Source organism: Triticum urartu, chromosome 6, assembly GCF_003073215.2.
Source record: "Triticum urartu cultivar G1812 chromosome 6, Tu2.1, whole genome shotgun sequence".
Classification (NCBI taxonomy): Eukaryota; Viridiplantae; Streptophyta; class Magnoliopsida; order Poales; family Poaceae; genus Triticum; species Triticum urartu.
Genome location: NC_053027.1, coordinates 462,695,056 through 462,711,479, shown reverse-complemented (window position 1 = coordinate 462,711,479; position 16,424 = coordinate 462,695,056). Strand labels below are relative to the sequence as shown.

Sequence of the window (16,424 nt, the reverse complement as noted above, 5' to 3'; positions counted from 1 at the left end):
GGACGTCACCAAGCTGAACGTGTGCAGATCGCGGAGGTGCCGTACGTTTGGTACTTGAATAGGTTGGATCGCGAAGACGTTCAACTACATCAACCACGTTACTCAACGCTTCCGCTTTCGGTCTATGAGGGTACGTAGACACACTCTCCCTTCTCGTTGCTATGCATATCCTAGATAGATCTTGCGTGATCGTATGATTTTTTTTTGAAATACTGTATTCCCCAACAGCACGATCTCATCGGGGTCCTGCTTGAGCGACGACCTCGACCTCCTCCGACCACCCCCTCTGCACGGGGAGAAGGCTCGCGCCGGAAGAGGAAGAGCTCGCGGCGAAAGAGGGCCCCATGGTGGAGGATGAGCCCTCGGCGGAGGAGGGCGTACGCCCGTGCCGACGGTCGTATTCCTCCATCTCGCGGACGCGGAAGCTCGGCGGCGGCGAGAGGCCCCTGCTCGTCCACTTCCTCGCCCCGCGCTTCCTTGCGCCGTCTGACCGGACACGCCGCTCGCGCTCGGGGTCGCCGCCGCCGCCGGAGTTCCACATGCGGCCCCACATGGCGGCTGGAGGCGGAAGGGGCTCACTGGGGGCGAGAAATATGAGAAGGGGAGTAGGGAATTGCGGAGAGACGCGGTGGCAGGGGATAGGGTTTCGACCTAGAAATGCACCGCGAACCCGTAGATATACTGCTGGGGGAGGGCGGTTTACGGGCCGCGGTAAAAAAAATTACGGGCCGGGCGAGTATACGAGCTCGGTTCTGGCCAGAAAATTGGGCCGAGCCCGTATACTCGCTGGAATTTTGCGGGTTTGACGATTTTGCGGGGTCTGCTACAGTTGCTCTAAGTCAAGTCACATAGCATGCAAAAGAGAAAAAAAACTGAAAAGAAAATTGCATGAATCTCAATGTAAATCTTATGGATATAGTATCGATTGAGACTTAATGAAGTCTTAGTCGACTGACACTTAGCGAGCCTGAAAACAAAATTCTATATCTTACATTTTCTTCCTAGTGTTTCTTGTGTATATATGTACCTGGCTACAAGTTTCTAAAAAAAAGGTACCTGGCTACTCCTAATTACTCTTTCCTGTGTAATGTGTGTAGAATGTAATGGAATCTTGAATCCTTGCGCGAGCGATCACGAGATGACCGTCTTGAGCCTGTAGTTCTTGACGATGCCGCTGTACACGACGAAGTTGAGCGTGCACATTGCAGCCATGGCCCAGAAGAAGTAGTCGAGGTGGCCCTTGTTGAGGTCGTCGGAGATCCACCCGGGGCTGTCTCCCGTCGCCGTGAAGGCCTCCACGATCGCATAGATGAAGGAGCTCATGTAGCTCCCCAGCGCGATGGTGAGCAGAGCGAGCGACGTGCACATGCTTTTCATGGTGTCCGGCGCCTCGCCGAAGAAGAACTCCAGCTGCGCGATGTAGCAGAACACCTCTCCGCCAGCCAGGAAGAAGTACTGCGGCAGCTGCCACGCGATGCTGATCTCCTCCCCACGCGCCGCGCTGTCGAGCCGCTTCATTTCCACGAGCGCCGCCACCGCCATGGTGAGAGCCATGAGGAGCCTCCCCGCGCCCATCCGCTGCAGCTGTGACGGCTCGCCGTCGCCGCTCGAGGAGAAGCTCCTCAACGCTGGCACGATCACCTTGTTGTAGAGGAGCACCCATGTCAGGACGCATATCACCTCGAACGAGACCAGCGACGCCGCGGGCACCGGCACCGACAGGATGGTCATTTCCATGGCACTGCCCTGCTGCACGAACGTGGTGTTCATCTGCGAGTAGGCCGATGACACGATGACGCTGGTGATCCAGACGGGCAGCAGCCGCAGAAGGATCTTGAGCTCCTCCACCTGAGTCACTGTGCAGAGCTTCCACGAGGTCGCCGCCTCCGGCCTCTCCTCCATGTCCGACTCCGTGACGATTGCCGCCTTGTCGAGGAACTTGAAGTCGCTAGTGTGCGCGATCCTTGGCTGGGGCGAATCGATCTTGTCGCTGACCTCGTAGAGGTGTCCGGCTTCGGCGGGCACCTTGATGCTGATTTTCTTGCACGCGGCGGCGACGACCTGGCAGAGGCTCTTGAGCGGCGTGCCTGCGGGCATGCGGCGCTTGTACATGGGCGTGGCGAGCACGAAGGCGGCGAAGGCGAGCGCGATGCAGGTGGTGGCTATGCCGAAGCCGAGGCCCCAGCTGATGTTCTGCTGGATCCAAACGAGGAACACACCGGAGATGATGGGGCCGAAGCTCACGCAGAGGTAGAACCAGCTGAAGAAGGACGCCTTGCCCTCCCGGTCCACCGCGCTGTCGTCGTCGAACTGCTCCGCACCGAACGGCAGCAGCGACGAGCGCACCCCGCCGCACCCGATCGCCACGAGGTACAGCCCCACGAAAGCCACGGTCTGTGAGCTCAGCGGCCACGCGCCGGCGGTGGCGCACGAGGCACCCGCAGCGCACAGCGCCGCCGTGGTCGTGGGCACGAATGCGGAGAAGGTGACGAGCATCATGCCGAGAAGGTAGACGGCGAGGGAGACGAGGATGGTGTTGTAGTTGCCCCAGAAGGAGTCGGCGATGATGGCGCCGAAGACGGGGGTGAGGTAGCTGGTGCCGAACCATGTGGCGACGTTGGAGGCGCTGGCGAGGTTGGTGCCGTGGAGGACGGTCTCCAGGTACACCACCAGGTTGGTGGAGATGCCGTTGAACGCCGTGCTCTCCAGGCATTCGAATACTGCACCAACAATGGCGAAACTTCAGTTAAACCACTAGCTCCTCTCCATTTAATCCACATTTTTGTTGGCTGGAAAAGCAATCAGAAGAAGATGGAGCTTTGCTTACATAGAATCACTGCCGGTGCCTTGCTGCCGCCCCGCTTCTTATGCTTCAGGAGTGGCACCTGCAGCTGCAGGCTGTCATCGTCTTGAACCTTTGGGCCATGACTCTGTAACAGAGATAGATTGCAGGAATTGTTAGGAACGAGAACAAAATCTGTAGAAGTTCTGGATAAGATGCAGCACGACCGTGATGTATGTGGATGTGCGCATGTGCTTGTCTGGTTAGGAAAGGAAGGGGCCTGGATATTGGCATGTATATTAATCACGTGTTAAAAACCTTCAGTGCTGACTGCTGACGTACGCAAGAATTAACCATGTTCTTTAACTTAGATTCTGTCTATATGGAGGCAAACAAATGTTCTTCTTGGTTTGACCGATGCAGAAGCATGGTTCTTGACTTGGCATTTCAACCTCCATTGTGACAATCATGCATGGGGCAGCAGAGGAGGAGGGAGATCGGAGGAGATAATTACCTCCGGCAGGAGCGGCGCGTGCTCGCCTCTCTCCATGGCGTCCATGTCGCCGACGAGCTGTCTTGACTCCGAGGAGGTGATAGATTTCTCGGAGGCGGGGGTAATCACTTTGCTAACCCTTGTCAGCTCACTTCCTTCGTGAACTCTTAGCTCGCCTCAGGCTTAGGCTGCTACTCTGTCTGCTGCTGCTGCTGTGCTGCCACGGAGCTTTATATAGCAGGGTCAGCTTGGACGGGATCCATCCATTGGCTAATATTCAAGTATCGGACTAGAAATGCTATCATGCGTGCGCTGCTTCTCGGCCGGAAGTTTCCACGTAGTAGGTGGTGGCTAGCTAAGCTAGGTGCATGCAGCCTGCAGGCTCAGTGCAGGGCGTTTTTCTTACTCATCGCCGGTCTCCGGTCTCCTCGGTGCGATGCCATGTCGGATCCTTTCGTCTAGTAGTTTATCCATAAGTAGAACAGAAACGTGGTGGTTTGCTTGGCGCTGGCCGGAAAGGAGACTGAACTCGGGGTGGTGCCAACTTGGGGTCATAGGGTCAGCCGGGTCGATGTCTCATCCTGCATTCCTGCGGTAGGTGCGGCTGAGAACGACGATGGGCTGATTCTGTCAAACGGAGAGCGGTGACAGGTCAAATTTCTCGTGGTATACGGCCAAGGCTGCGTGATCCTCTAGGTTTCCAGGTTCTATTCCGGCGAGCTTCAGAACTGTTCCTTCCTCTGATTAAGGTCATATGCAGTCAGGCTGGGCACCTACAGGCTCAGCTATTTCTTCCTTCATTAAGATTCAGACGTTCCTTCTTGCATTTTCCCTCCACTTTTGGTGAGGATATTCTCCACAAAAGATGAGAAACTCAGTCCTGCAATGGAGTTCTTACTCTTCTCTTAAAGAAACAAAGGCTGCTGCTTTTTGTCAATAAGATTTCTTATTCTCGCCTTTTATCATATCGCGCCCAGTGCAATGTTTCATCCATATAGTGATAAAAACTTTGTGATATATTTTCGTTCTGAATCTACTGGCTCTGATGGTGTGCCTGATCATCGAAGTTGGACATACATGGCAAACCTCCTTGCACTTTGCACTACGCTGTACGCTTCTACTGCAAAGGTAAACCACCTCGCTGGTCAACCTCATTAACAAACTGTTTATTCTTCTTACCTCTTCTTGGTGATATTGACTCCACCTGTGTCTCCCATTCTTTTAAACTACAAAAAACCCTGTCGTTTCAGGTTAACATGCATAGTTAGGCTTACGTGCTAAACGCAACACGTTATCCCTGAAGATATCCACTGAATTTGTAATGCATCCAACTGTTTCAACGGCCTTACATAAGGCACGTATATGTCACAGTTTGCATCAAGTTGCTTGTTATGACGATCAATAAAGTAGGTAAGAACAACATAGTCAATAGTATTAAATTCATTCTTCAGTCAATTGCTTCAAAAGTTCAAACTGATGAAGAGAGCTAGGCAATATATTTCAACACCCTCCTCCCCCCTCACATCAAGGCTTTTTTACTCCTTAGACGTGGGATCAATGCATGCCGCAGATTTAAAAAAAATACTGCATTGGCAGGTCTTAAACTCGAGACCTTGGACGCGTTTGGTTGCTCGCGTCATTTTTTGCCACTTTGCATACTTGTCTCAAGTGAGCCTGTTGAGCTAATGCAGGCAAAAAAACATCTGCATATTGATTGGTTGTCTGCATCTCTCCCTACATCGTAGCAACGACTCTACGCACTGTGTTTGGTTGCTCGCATTGTCTGTGCTCATACTAGTGTAGGTTGTTTGGTTGTATACAAGCATAGAGGTGTAGTTACCTTGTACACTGCGTGGTGAGCTTACCCGCTACACCTTACACACAGTCACACCGATCACACCAACAAAACAACAGTACAATCATGATGAACTGGGCGAAGATGATGAAGTTCTTCAGCCCAAAGTGTCGATCCGCCTTGACAAGTTCAACATCGCATGCCTGCTTGAGCACGACTTTGGAGCAAGCATCCTCTGTCGCCTGCCTACTCTTAAACCTCTGTGACAGTTGTTCTTGTAACTTGACACTTGTTCATTGCATGATTCCCATGAACTGTAAACCCCTGGAACCCTACCATGGAACACAACATACCACTTGTCCTAGCATTGTAGAAGAGCAACAGTTCAAGTATCAAACAATGGAGCACACTAGAAATGAAACATAAGTAAGCACACATGATCATACGGCATAGCAAGTTCATCCCACCACTACTATGGTGTCATCCTACCACCACATCCAAAAGGGGGTGTTATTCTACCACCGCAAGTTCGCCATCGGTTTAAGGGGTTACTATACCACCTCATCAATAATATACAGGCCAAGAGTTTATCAAGCCCTACCTACCACAAAATTTACATCATCATCGTCATCTTCATTGCATCGCCATCGCCGTCGAGGATCATGTATGCTGTCACCATGACCAGAAGCAGCACTAGTAGTAGTGCTTTCCCAGCCAGGTCTTGAGCGAGAGCACCCTATGGGTGTCTCCCATGGCAACAAACCCAACACCCTGGGCTTTGTTGTCCAACAGGTGGCTCAGAGTCGCCATGAGAGCCTTTGGGCTGAAGCCACCTTTGATTCATGACGGCGTTGTGGAGGTTAGGGTGGACGTCGATCAACTTGCTCTCCCTAATGGTGTTTGCGACCTCCTTGACTACCCGAGTCATGCTGGTGAAGACAGTCAACTCATCCTCCATCAAGGCTCCCCTCTTCCTCTTCCTATCAAGCACATGAATTTGATCACCATCCTTGTCAGGACCATCAAGGACGATGGTCTCTGACTCCTTTGTGTCTGGATACTCGGATATAGGTGAACCCAGCGGCTGACTGGAGCCCAGGGCATGCTTGCCGGTTGCTAGCCCGAAGGAGAAGATCTGCTACATTTGGTGGTAGTTCTGGATGGGTGTGTTGAGAAACTCTGCATGCTTGGGGTGTGCCTAAGAAAGAAACACAACTGAGTGGTTAGTTAGAATCACATGGTACATAGGCTTAAACAGGTGGTTAGTTAGAATGGTATAGTTCGTGAGCTAACCGCGGTGTGGCCTTGGTAGTGCTCTACCTCCAAAAGGATTGAGCGGGTCTCCTGATCCCATGGAGTGCCGCTCAGGTCTTTGAGCTTGGACACTATGATCCACCTCGATCTCCACTTTCTAAGGTGGTTGTAGACCTGGGTCGAGGTGACCTCCTGTCCACAAAACTCAAATGCCTGCTTTGCAATAGCGTTCAAGTGCACCTCCTTGAAGCCCTTTTCAGTCATCGCCCCACTAGTTATGATTTCACACATCTTGTTAAGCACGAACATCAATAGAAACGAATGTCATTTCATGGAGTTCCCCTGCCCTCCTTATACTTTGCGGTTGCCTTTTGAGCAGCAGCATGAGCTGCATCATTGGGCTGAGCCAGTGCAAATGCTGAAGCCACAAATGGTGGAACTGTAGCCAACATCTTGAAAACATCTAAATTAGGAGACATCTGGTCGATGGGAGGTTGGGAGTCCTCGACATAGGATGTTGCGAACTTGGCTGTCGGACACGACAAGGCCTGACTAAACCCTTGCATGCTCATGTCCTACAAGCATAAGCATCAGCAAGAGTAGAGCACACTAGACATCGACAATAGAAACTCGCAATAAACATGGACATTATAAATGAACACTGCATATGAACAACATGATCTAGTTTCCGAAAAAGGCTTTCGCCCCGCTTTATAAATAAAGCAACCACCAAGCAAAGAGTAACGGACAACAACAGGATACACAACACACCCACACAATGCCACTGCAGACAGGGTCTAGCACTCACACACAGACACACAGAGACCAAGTTCCGCTGTGGGCACAGCATAACAAACCCAACATAACACCAACATACACAAAACACCCCTAGACGGCGGAGGCGGCGGCGAGAAGACGAAAAACTAATCTGGTTCTGGTGGTGGCGGGGGAAGCGGTGGAGTCAACTGGAGAGCCATCGCGCGAAGCTGGGTGATGATGGAGGTGATGGCGTCTCTCTCCCTGGGACGGCTAAGCGGCCGCCAGAGCTGCAAGTAACCAGACCATTTGAACAAAGCGTCAGTAGCACGACGAAGAGGGATACACTGAATCACAAGTTTATTCCTAACAGTCCACAGCGTCCAGGCAAGGACCCCAATGGTCAGCCACCTAATGTGGCATAACGCGGGGGGGGGGGGGGGGGGGTCGCCTGGAGTTCGGCAAAGAGAGCGGGGAAGTTGGTATGGTCCCAGCTTCCACCCACAATCTCGCGGAAACAGCTCCATAGGAACTGCGCAGACACACATGTGAAGAAGATATGGTTCAAATCTTCTTCAGGCCCACAGAGCGGGCACTGCCCATCACCAGGGCCATTGCGCTTCAGAACCTCAACGCGAGAAGGGAGGCAGCCGTGAATCCATTGCCACAGGAAGATCCTAATTTTCAAGGGGAGGCGAATCTCCCAAATGAAGGAAAAAGCCTCATGGCCGAGCGAGGGGGCAATGGCCAGATAGAGAGATTTGGTGGAGAATTGACCGGACGGCTCGAGGCGCCACCTGGCGCGGTCATCGTCACACGTGAGATCCGGCTCATGGAGAGCAATACAGTCAAGCAACTCCTGCCAGTCCGCATTCTTAGCAGGACCAAAAGGCCTTCGGAACGCAAGCCGCCCTAAGTCAATAAGGGCGGTCGCCACGGAGATCTGAGGGGCAACCGTGATGGAGAACAGGTCCCGAAAGCGGGCCGCCAGGGGCGTGTCACCAGTCCAGCGATTGAACCAGAACAGCGTGGCGGTGCCGGAACCAATCTCGATCGAGGTCCCGATCCGGAGGACAGGGAGGATCTGAATGATGGATTGCCAGAACTGGGAGCCCCCAGATCATTGACAGAAGGCAAGAGGCTGGCCTTGGAGGTATTTCTGCTGAATAATGCGTAGCCACAGGCCACCATCTCCATTGCAAATCCTCCAGAGCCACCGAGTCAGAAGGGCAATATTCATGCATTTGGAGGACATGATCCCAAGGACGCCCTGGTCGCGAGGTTTGCAGATCTCAGACCACCTGACCATGTGGTATTTCTGCTTATCACCCTCGCCGGCCCAGAAGAAGCACCCCTGAACGGTGGCAATCTCGTGATGAAGAGTCTCCGGAAGGCTGTAGAAACTCATGATGAATAATAGGAGGCTGGAGAGGGACGAGTTAATGAGCACCATACGGGCCGCTTTCAAGAGCCACCGACCCTGCCAGGGCTCGATCCGATGTTGGAGCTTCCCCGCCGTGGGGCGTAGCTCGGCCACCGTAAGCCTGGCATCACTAATGGGTATCCCCAGATAAGTCGTGGGGAAACACCAAAGCTGGCAGTTAAGCCGATCCGCTATACTCTGTCGCTCGTCTTGGGTGTAGCCCAAGACCATAACCTCACTCTTGTCGAAGTTGATCCTAAGGCCGGACATCTGCTGGAAGCACAATAAGAGGAACTTGAGGTTCGAGATATCACTCTCAGAGCCCTCCACCATGATAATGGTGTCGTCTGCATATTGGAGGAGGGAGATCCCGTTGCCTCCAACAAGCTGTGAGACAATCCCCTTAATGTGTCCCCCTGCCTTGGCCTTATCGAGGATGGCCGCCAGCGCATCGACAACTATGTTGAACAGGAATGGGGAGAAGGTGTTGCCCTGGCAGACCCCACAAAACGTGGGGAAGAACGGGGCGATCTCTCCATTAATGTTCACTGCGGTGCGGCCTGAAGAGACCATATGCATTACTCTGGTCACCCACCTATCGTCGAAGCCCTTCCGAAGCAAACATTCCCGAAGGAAGGTCCAGCTGACCGTGTCATAAGCCTTGTGGAAGTCCAGTTTCAGGAAGACTGCCTTGAGGTGTTTGGAGTGCACTTCATGGAGAGCTTCGTGGAACACTAGAACTCCATCAAGGATATAGCGGCCCTGGATGAAGGCCGACTGATCAGGGTGAGTGATCCGGTCAGCTAAAGGGGCCACCCTAATGGCGTACCCCTTCGCGAGGATGCGGAAGATGACGTTAATCACCGTAATCGGCCGAAATTGCCGGATGTACGAGGCTCCCGTCACCTTATGGATGAGAGTGATTACCCCATAATTCAGCCAGGCGAGGTCAATGGTCCCAGCCATGAACTCGTCGAATAGGGCCATCACCTCAGTTTTGATCACCTCCCAGAAGGTCTGGAAGAACTTCACCGGGAGGCCATCCGGGCCTGGAGCCAAGGAGGGGTTCATGCCCTTAATAGCCGCCCAAACTTCCTCCTCCGAGAACGGGGCCGTGAGGGCCGCGTTATCCGCAGGCGAGACGTAGCAGTGGGCAGGCCAAATGTCTTGTGCAAGGGCAAGACCTCCCCGAGGGGAGGCAGAGAATAGGTCTCTGTAGAAGCCATCAACATGCGCCCAGATGTCCTTCGGCCGCTGAAGGAGGGTCGGACCATCCCATAGGAGGGGGATGAAATTGTGGCATCTACAGCCATTAGAGATGCGCGCGGTGACTTCTAGCTATCAATCCTTGCCTACATGGAAACAACTCCTAGCATTCTTCAAATCCATCACCACAGCACAACAGCTCAATGGTGGCGTGAGTTTTCATGGTGAGGTGAGGCTAGCTATATTGGGTGACCAATTCAGCAGGCGGTGACTTCAATTCCTCCTGCCATTTTTCAGAGATGCGCGTGAGCTCCCTCCATCTCCGTGGATGCGGGAGGTCAGCGCCACGTTCCCCACCCCTGCATTGCTCGATCCTGACTCGCTGGAAACGGCTGTTTCGTCCGTTTCTGGCGGGGCTAGTTAAGGAGTGCTTTAAGGTTCATGCAGGCCAAGAATCTAATGTAGGCCAGGCAACCAAACAGTACGGGGTTTTTTCGCGCAGGCCTGGTTGGGCTTGATGCAAGCAACCAAACGTGTTCCTCATGCCTCTAATACCGTATTGAATTCATGCTTCAAAAGTTTGAATTGATGGAGAGAGGCAGAGAATATATTTCAACAAATAGTTCATGTAAATACGTTCTACTAGTTTCGTACATCGATAAACCGATTGACAAACTCGGACGGGGGATGGAAAAGTTGCAAAGTTTAGACACCTCTTGTTTACCACTAAAATTCTTTTCTCTGACTTCAGAATCGTCTATATGAAAACAAAGAACATATGCTCAGAGAAATATGTAATTAATGAAAGTGGGTTGAACAGTGAAAATTGTTTGGTGTCAACTCATCATTACTGGTCAAATAGATTGAACGCTTGGAATCTCAATCACAAGGTGGATTCTCGCTTTGCCCTATTTTACTTCTCACTTTGATTGACAGTCTTTTTTTGTCTCCACTCGCTCCATTTCCCTCCCCGTGCAGTCATCAAGGCATCTATAGCAAATGCCCTATCATATACTTCCAAAATCGTGCTCCTTATTCTAGAAAAAAACTATAATTTGAGGATTAAAATTTTCTTCATCAAGTAGATCCCCTAAAAATTTATTTGGTTAATTCATCAATACGTTTCCTCAAACAACTGAAGAAAATTAATCACATCTCAAAATAAACATAAATAATTCAAATGCACCGCAACATAATTCAACTACGAGCATAAATAAAGTTCGTCAAATCCAACAAACAACTAAACATAACCATAATTTGTGCAAGTCACAAAATGAACAAGTTCATTAAAAAATTACCAACACATGGTGGATCAAAAACCATCATAGTTTATAAGGCCCTCAAGCCGTTATTGCCACCGCCATCACCATTGTCGTCGTCACCAACACTAGACTTAGCCAATATGTACCCACGAGTTAACTCCCAATATTGTCGTGCCCTATCGTCCATATTGGTAGGATCCATGAGCATGATAGCATGTTCCTTGACCACACTCTTATTCCTTTGTTCCTCGAGCTCCAGTGTAAAGCCTTTGCGGCGGGTGTGGAGCTGTTCATTCCGGTAGTCATTATAGTGGCGGTCCTAGGAACTTAGTGTTGGGGTGCCACAATTTACATATACAATGTATATGTAGCAAAGTTTAATATGTCATTTCAAAATTTGTGAAAATCACACTACAAATAGTCTAATTTAGTCTAAAGATGATCATAATTGTTAGACTAAAATAGCATCAACTTGTCAGCCAATTGGCGCTAAGTATACAATATAGTTATTTTCCATCTTAAAGGGGGTACCATGGCAACCCCACTAGATCCGCCACTGGGTCATTGGTGGCGTGGTTGGCCTGAAAGCGGCGTGGCACATCCCTATTTTTAGGAGGGCGGGGGCATTCACAAATCCCAAAGCATCTAATCTCTCCCCCTCCTGATTTCAAGTGGGGGTGGGGTAGATGCTTTGTGATTTGTGAATATCACGTGTCATCCATCAGGATGGGTCTCACGTGAGACCTGGTCTCATAGAATTCTTTTCGGGGGGGAGGAGGAAAAAGTTATATTTGAGGAACTAAAATATTTAGAGAAAAGTTTGACAGCTCCCGGGTGCCCTGACACCCTCATGAACAGTAAATTCAAAAAAATTGAAAAAAAATCTGAAAGTTTGGGAGATCTAAGATAATCAAACTTTTGATGTTCTTGCAAATTTTGAGAAATAAATAATAGTCGAGGAGCCGTGACAAAAAAACAAAATTATTGCTCAAAACTGCACATAAACCTTGAACAGTGATTTTGCTTTTTTAGGTGAGGGCCCTTCGAATGTTTTTTGAGGCTGAAACTTTGCACGAACGTTGAAAATTTGATCATGTTTGATGTTCCAAAGTTTCAGATTTTTTTATCTTGTTTTCAGTTGTTTTGAATTTATTGTTCATAGAGGGTGTAGTGGCACCTGGGTGTTGAAAGTCATGTCTCAAATATTTAGTGGATCTGCTAGATCATGTTTAATCCTGAAAGAAATCTCCTTAAATATAGTTTTTGGGGAATCTGCTAGAGAAGCCCTTAGTATCTCAGTTGTAAGCAAATTTCTTTTGAAGTTTGTAGCTTGCTTGAAGCAATCAGAGCCAATAAAAGAATTAATTTGCAGACAGATGTGAATTAATTTGCAACTACTAGTCTCGATCAGGTGAATACTGTTAGATGTGTATAGTCTCTATTTGGCATAGCCCCATTGTATAAGGGGCTTTCTGCACTTTGTCTCACATGTATATGTAATGGATCTTGGCCCTCAATAAAGAGTGAGTTGCTCATTATCCAACATGGTATCAGATGCTAGGTTCGCCCCTTCCTCCCGCACGCAGCAACTCCGTGCGCCCCGTCCCTAGTCCGGCCGCCCCTGTCTCCGGCCATCTCTGGCCGTCTCCAGTCCGGCTTGGACCGGAGTTGCCTTCTCTCCGTCATGCTGGCCTTCCTGTGCTGCCCTGCTTCGGGCGCGTCCAGGTCTTCAGGCGTCGCCCAGGTCTTCAGGCTCGTCCCCGCTCCTCCCTGTGCTTCCCTGCTTCGGGCGCCTTCGCCCCCGGCTCCCTCGAGCGTGTGAGGCTGCATTAGCCTCTCGAGCGGGCGAGGCTGCATCAGCCTCTCGTTTGGGCCCGGCCACCCCTGGCCCCCCCTCTTCTGCTTCGGTTGACTGCGAGCACTGCTGACCCTGCTTCGGTTTGCCTCGAGCGCTGCCGGATCCTTGGGCTTCGCTGGTCCCAGCTCCAGATCGGGCCTAGTTTGCCTGCTCGATCCCCCGCTCGGTCTCTGGCTTCTCGAGCGGTTCTACCTGATCCAGATCAGGCCTACAGTAGCTGTTGACTCCAAAAAAAAGACAGCAACATTGGAGTGACTTCCTCATGTCCTCCTCGGGCTATGTTGCGGTTCCTCGGTGCTCGGTGATCTTCGATGGCACCAACTATGCTGAGTTTGTGGGGTTCATGCGTATCCACATGCGCGGTCTACTTCTGTGGGGCGTTCTCTCTGGCGAGGTACCCTGTCCGCCCTGCCCTATTGCTTCGGTGGCCCCTGTTCCGCCAGTACCGCCGGTGCTTGCCGCTGATGCTTCTCAGGCTGATCGGGATGCAACCAAGGCTCTTGATGATGCTGCAGTTGGTGCCTATGATTAGCAGGTATCCGCCTATTCTGATGCTCTTTCTGTCTATCGGGATGCTTTGTCTGCTTACACTCAGTGGTGCAATGATGATGCTCAAGCTGCTGCTGTTCTCACTGCGAGTGTCCTCCCTCAGTTTGCTTCGGAGTTCATGGGCCTCGTCACTGTTGCAGCGATGTGGTGCTATCTTTGTCAGTGCTATCAGCCCTCTGGAGATGCCTTATACCTCTCTGTGGTGCGTCAGGAGCATGCTCTTCAGTAGGGTGACTCGTCTGTTGATGAGTTCTATTCACAGTGCTCTGCCATCTAGCGTCAGCTTGACTCACTGCGGACAGTTGTTTGTGGCACTTACCATTGCTATCAGACTACGCGGTCTGACTTGGAGTTTCAGCGGGTTCATGAGTTCTTATCTCGTCTCCGCTCTGAGTTTGAGCCCAGGAGGGATCACTTGCTTACTCGTTGTCGTGTTCCTCTCTCGGAGGTGCTTGCCGAGCTTCGTGCTGAGGAGACTTGCCTTCGCTTTGCTGGGTTGCTGGTGGTTTCGTCTGTGTTGGCTGCTCGGGCTCCTGTGTCGCCTGCTCGGCTCACCGCTCCACCGCTCCTACCCACACCTTCAGGGGGTGGGTCGCCCTTCTTATGCTGAGAGGGGCAGGTCGCGCCGTGACACCTTCTGTGGCTACAGCTCTCGGCCAGGTCATCCAGAGTTTGATTGCCGTGAGAAGAAGCGAGACCAGAGGCGCTCCTCTTCCAGTGGGACTCCTGGATTTTCCTCGACTCCGTCACTCACTGATCAAGACATTGTGAGGCTCAAGCGTCTCTTGGCTTCCTCAGGCTCTTTGTCTACCGGTTCCGCTGCTGCGGTGACTGCATCCACTTCTCCACCACCGCAGGCATCTACACAGTCAGGTACATCTTCGTGGGTTCTGGATTCTAGAGCCTCTTTTCATATGTCTTCTGATTCTTTCGTGTTGTATTCTCTCCAACCTCTTGATTCACCTGTTAATGTTCTTACCGCCGATGGCACACCTCTTCCTGTTGCTAGTCGTGGTCTTCTTTCCACTCCATCTTTCTCTGTTCCTAGTGTTTCACATGTTCCTCGCCTTACCATGAATCTTTTTTCCGCTGCCCAACTTACTGATTCTGGTTGTCGTGTCATTCTTGATACCGACTCTTGCTCCATTCAGGATCGTCGCACCAAGGCTTTGGTTGGTGCTGGCCCCGGCGCTGTGAGTCAGAGGGCCTTTGGGAAGTTGACTAGCCTTGTGTTCCTTCCGCTGCCACCACTTCTGCCAGCTCCCATGCTCTTGCTGCCTCCTCATCTGCGTCCTTCCAGCAGTGTGAAAGTACATGTAGTCCCCATGTGTGGTTTTGGTAATTGATGACAATCCTAATGGACTAATGTTTGCATTGAGTTATACATTTGAAGGAAAGTTCCATTTCCAATGCATGAAGAATATTGGATGAACTAAAGGATGTTTGTTCCATGGTGATGCAAGAAGGAGATAGAATGAATTCAAAATGAATGCCATATACATATTGTTGTGCATGCATCAAGGCTTATGGGTTGAACCATGATGGATCAAGATATTGGGAGAATGATTAAAGAGAAGAATTCTACATATGCTTGAAGATAGGATCAATATGAGCTCATATGTTGAGTCATGGATTATTATGTCTTGAAGCAAGTAATTCAAGTGAATAATTCATTGTGCCTCTCAAGATACTATGTTGGAGCATGAGAACGAGAAAATGATGTCCAATATGATATTCAAGGAGAAACTTGACATGGTCATGGTGAATTGAGATATTGGTTATTATGTCTTGAAGAAATGAAGCATAGTGAAGATATCAATAGGGCCTTCAAGACATCAATATTAATCATGGAGCAAAGATAAATGTTGACCAAGATAAAGATCAAAGATTGACCTCTAAGATGGTCAACACACAAGCGCATATCATGTGCCACATGAGATCTTGTGGCATGGTAAGAATTTATCGATTGCGCTTTGTGTACTAACCCATACTATGTGTTGTTTATGTTGTGTGGGTTAGGTAATTCTCATGAGCTTGGTTCTCATAAGAAAGCTTTGTGCTCATCAAAGTATGTCACCAAGTAACTAATGCTGATGGACAAGTAAAGATGAATGCAAAGCAAAGCTTTCCACATTGTGTATGGGGGAGCTACTTGAAGACTTCTCCAATGTCTTGCCTTCAACTTGAGCCATGAAGAAACATCAATATAAAGCTCAAGTGAAAGGCTCTAGTTAAAGGTATTAGTTCCTTTGGCTTTAGATGTGAGGATCGATGACCATCGAAAAGGATATATGCTCAAGAATGAGTTTCCGGTAGCTATCTAGCATAGTTCTTTTATGATTCTTGAGTTATAGGGATCCCGCACTATTAAGAGGGGATCAAAGGGGTTAGTGATGGATTTTCTCGAGTCAACATCATCTTTTTCTATTCTTCTCACATCATATTCCAACATAGGCATATTTCAATCCTATCCAATACAAATACAATATGCCTACATATCTCAAAAGAAAATCCAAAGCCAACTAGGTTCCCCAAAGTATATGTATAACACTTGCATGCTTTGCACCCTCCATTTTGGCTTATATTGGGTGGTTCTCTATGTGAGGACCTGGATCTTTTCCATAGCTTCAAAACGAGCCCAAGATCATCAAAATCGGAGTCCGGATGTGAAAGTTATGCATGTTTTAGTTTTGGGCTTCCGGGTCGCCCCGGATGTCCAGGATCCTCCCAGAAATCCGGCCCGCAAATTCCAGAACCTGTTTTCAAATGTTGGTTGTGCCCGCCGGATGTCCGTCACTTGCCCGGAGGTCCGGCCCTTGCCCGGATGTTCGGCCCGGCGCTGTCACTTACTCACAAACGACTAGTTTTCTAGGCCCTCTATATATATCCCTCTACTAATCCGGTAGAGGGTTGACCACTTCATCCCAAATCACCCCAAGAACACAAGTGGCTCCCTCTCACTTCTCCTACACCAAATCTTAGATCCCGGAGAGATTCGTGAGAGTTCTTTAGAGATTTTCCAATCAAGTGAAAGATCCACTCCCTC

The 16,424-nt window shown here is 50.1% G+C and overlaps 1 protein-coding gene across 1 annotated transcript; it reads right to left on the bottom strand.

Moving 5' to 3' along the window:
- Positions 1-889: 889 nt before the first annotated feature.
- On the bottom strand, positions 890-3,488 carry LOC125514217 (protein NRT1/ PTR FAMILY 8.3-like). The gene is made up of 3 exons (XM_048679506.1): positions 3,297-3,488; positions 2,828-2,930; positions 890-2,720 (listed from the first exon to the last, which is right to left on the bottom strand). Exons 1-3 carry the CDS (start codon positions 3,339-3,341, stop codon positions 1,132-1,134), a joined length of 1,737 nt encoding a protein of 578 aa, XP_048535463.1. The 5' UTR covers positions 3,342-3,488; the 3' UTR covers positions 890-1,131.
- Between the last annotated feature and the right edge of the window lie 12,936 nt (positions 3,489-16,424).

Bases quoted from the DNA above. Each gene is read 5' to 3' on its own strand.
- LOC125514217 (XM_048679506.1), bottom strand. From the start codon at position 3,341: ATGGACGCCATGGAGAGAGGCGAGCACGCGCCGCTCCTGCCGGAG. The intron at 2,931-3,296 runs GTAATTATCTCC...TCTCTGTTACAG, and splicing joins ACGCGCCGCTCCTGCCGGAG to AGTCATGGCCCAAAGGTTCA. The intron at 2,721-2,827 runs GTAAGCAAAGCT...TTGTTGGTGCAG, and splicing joins GGCACCGGCAGTGATTCTAT to TATTCGAATGCCTGGAGAGC.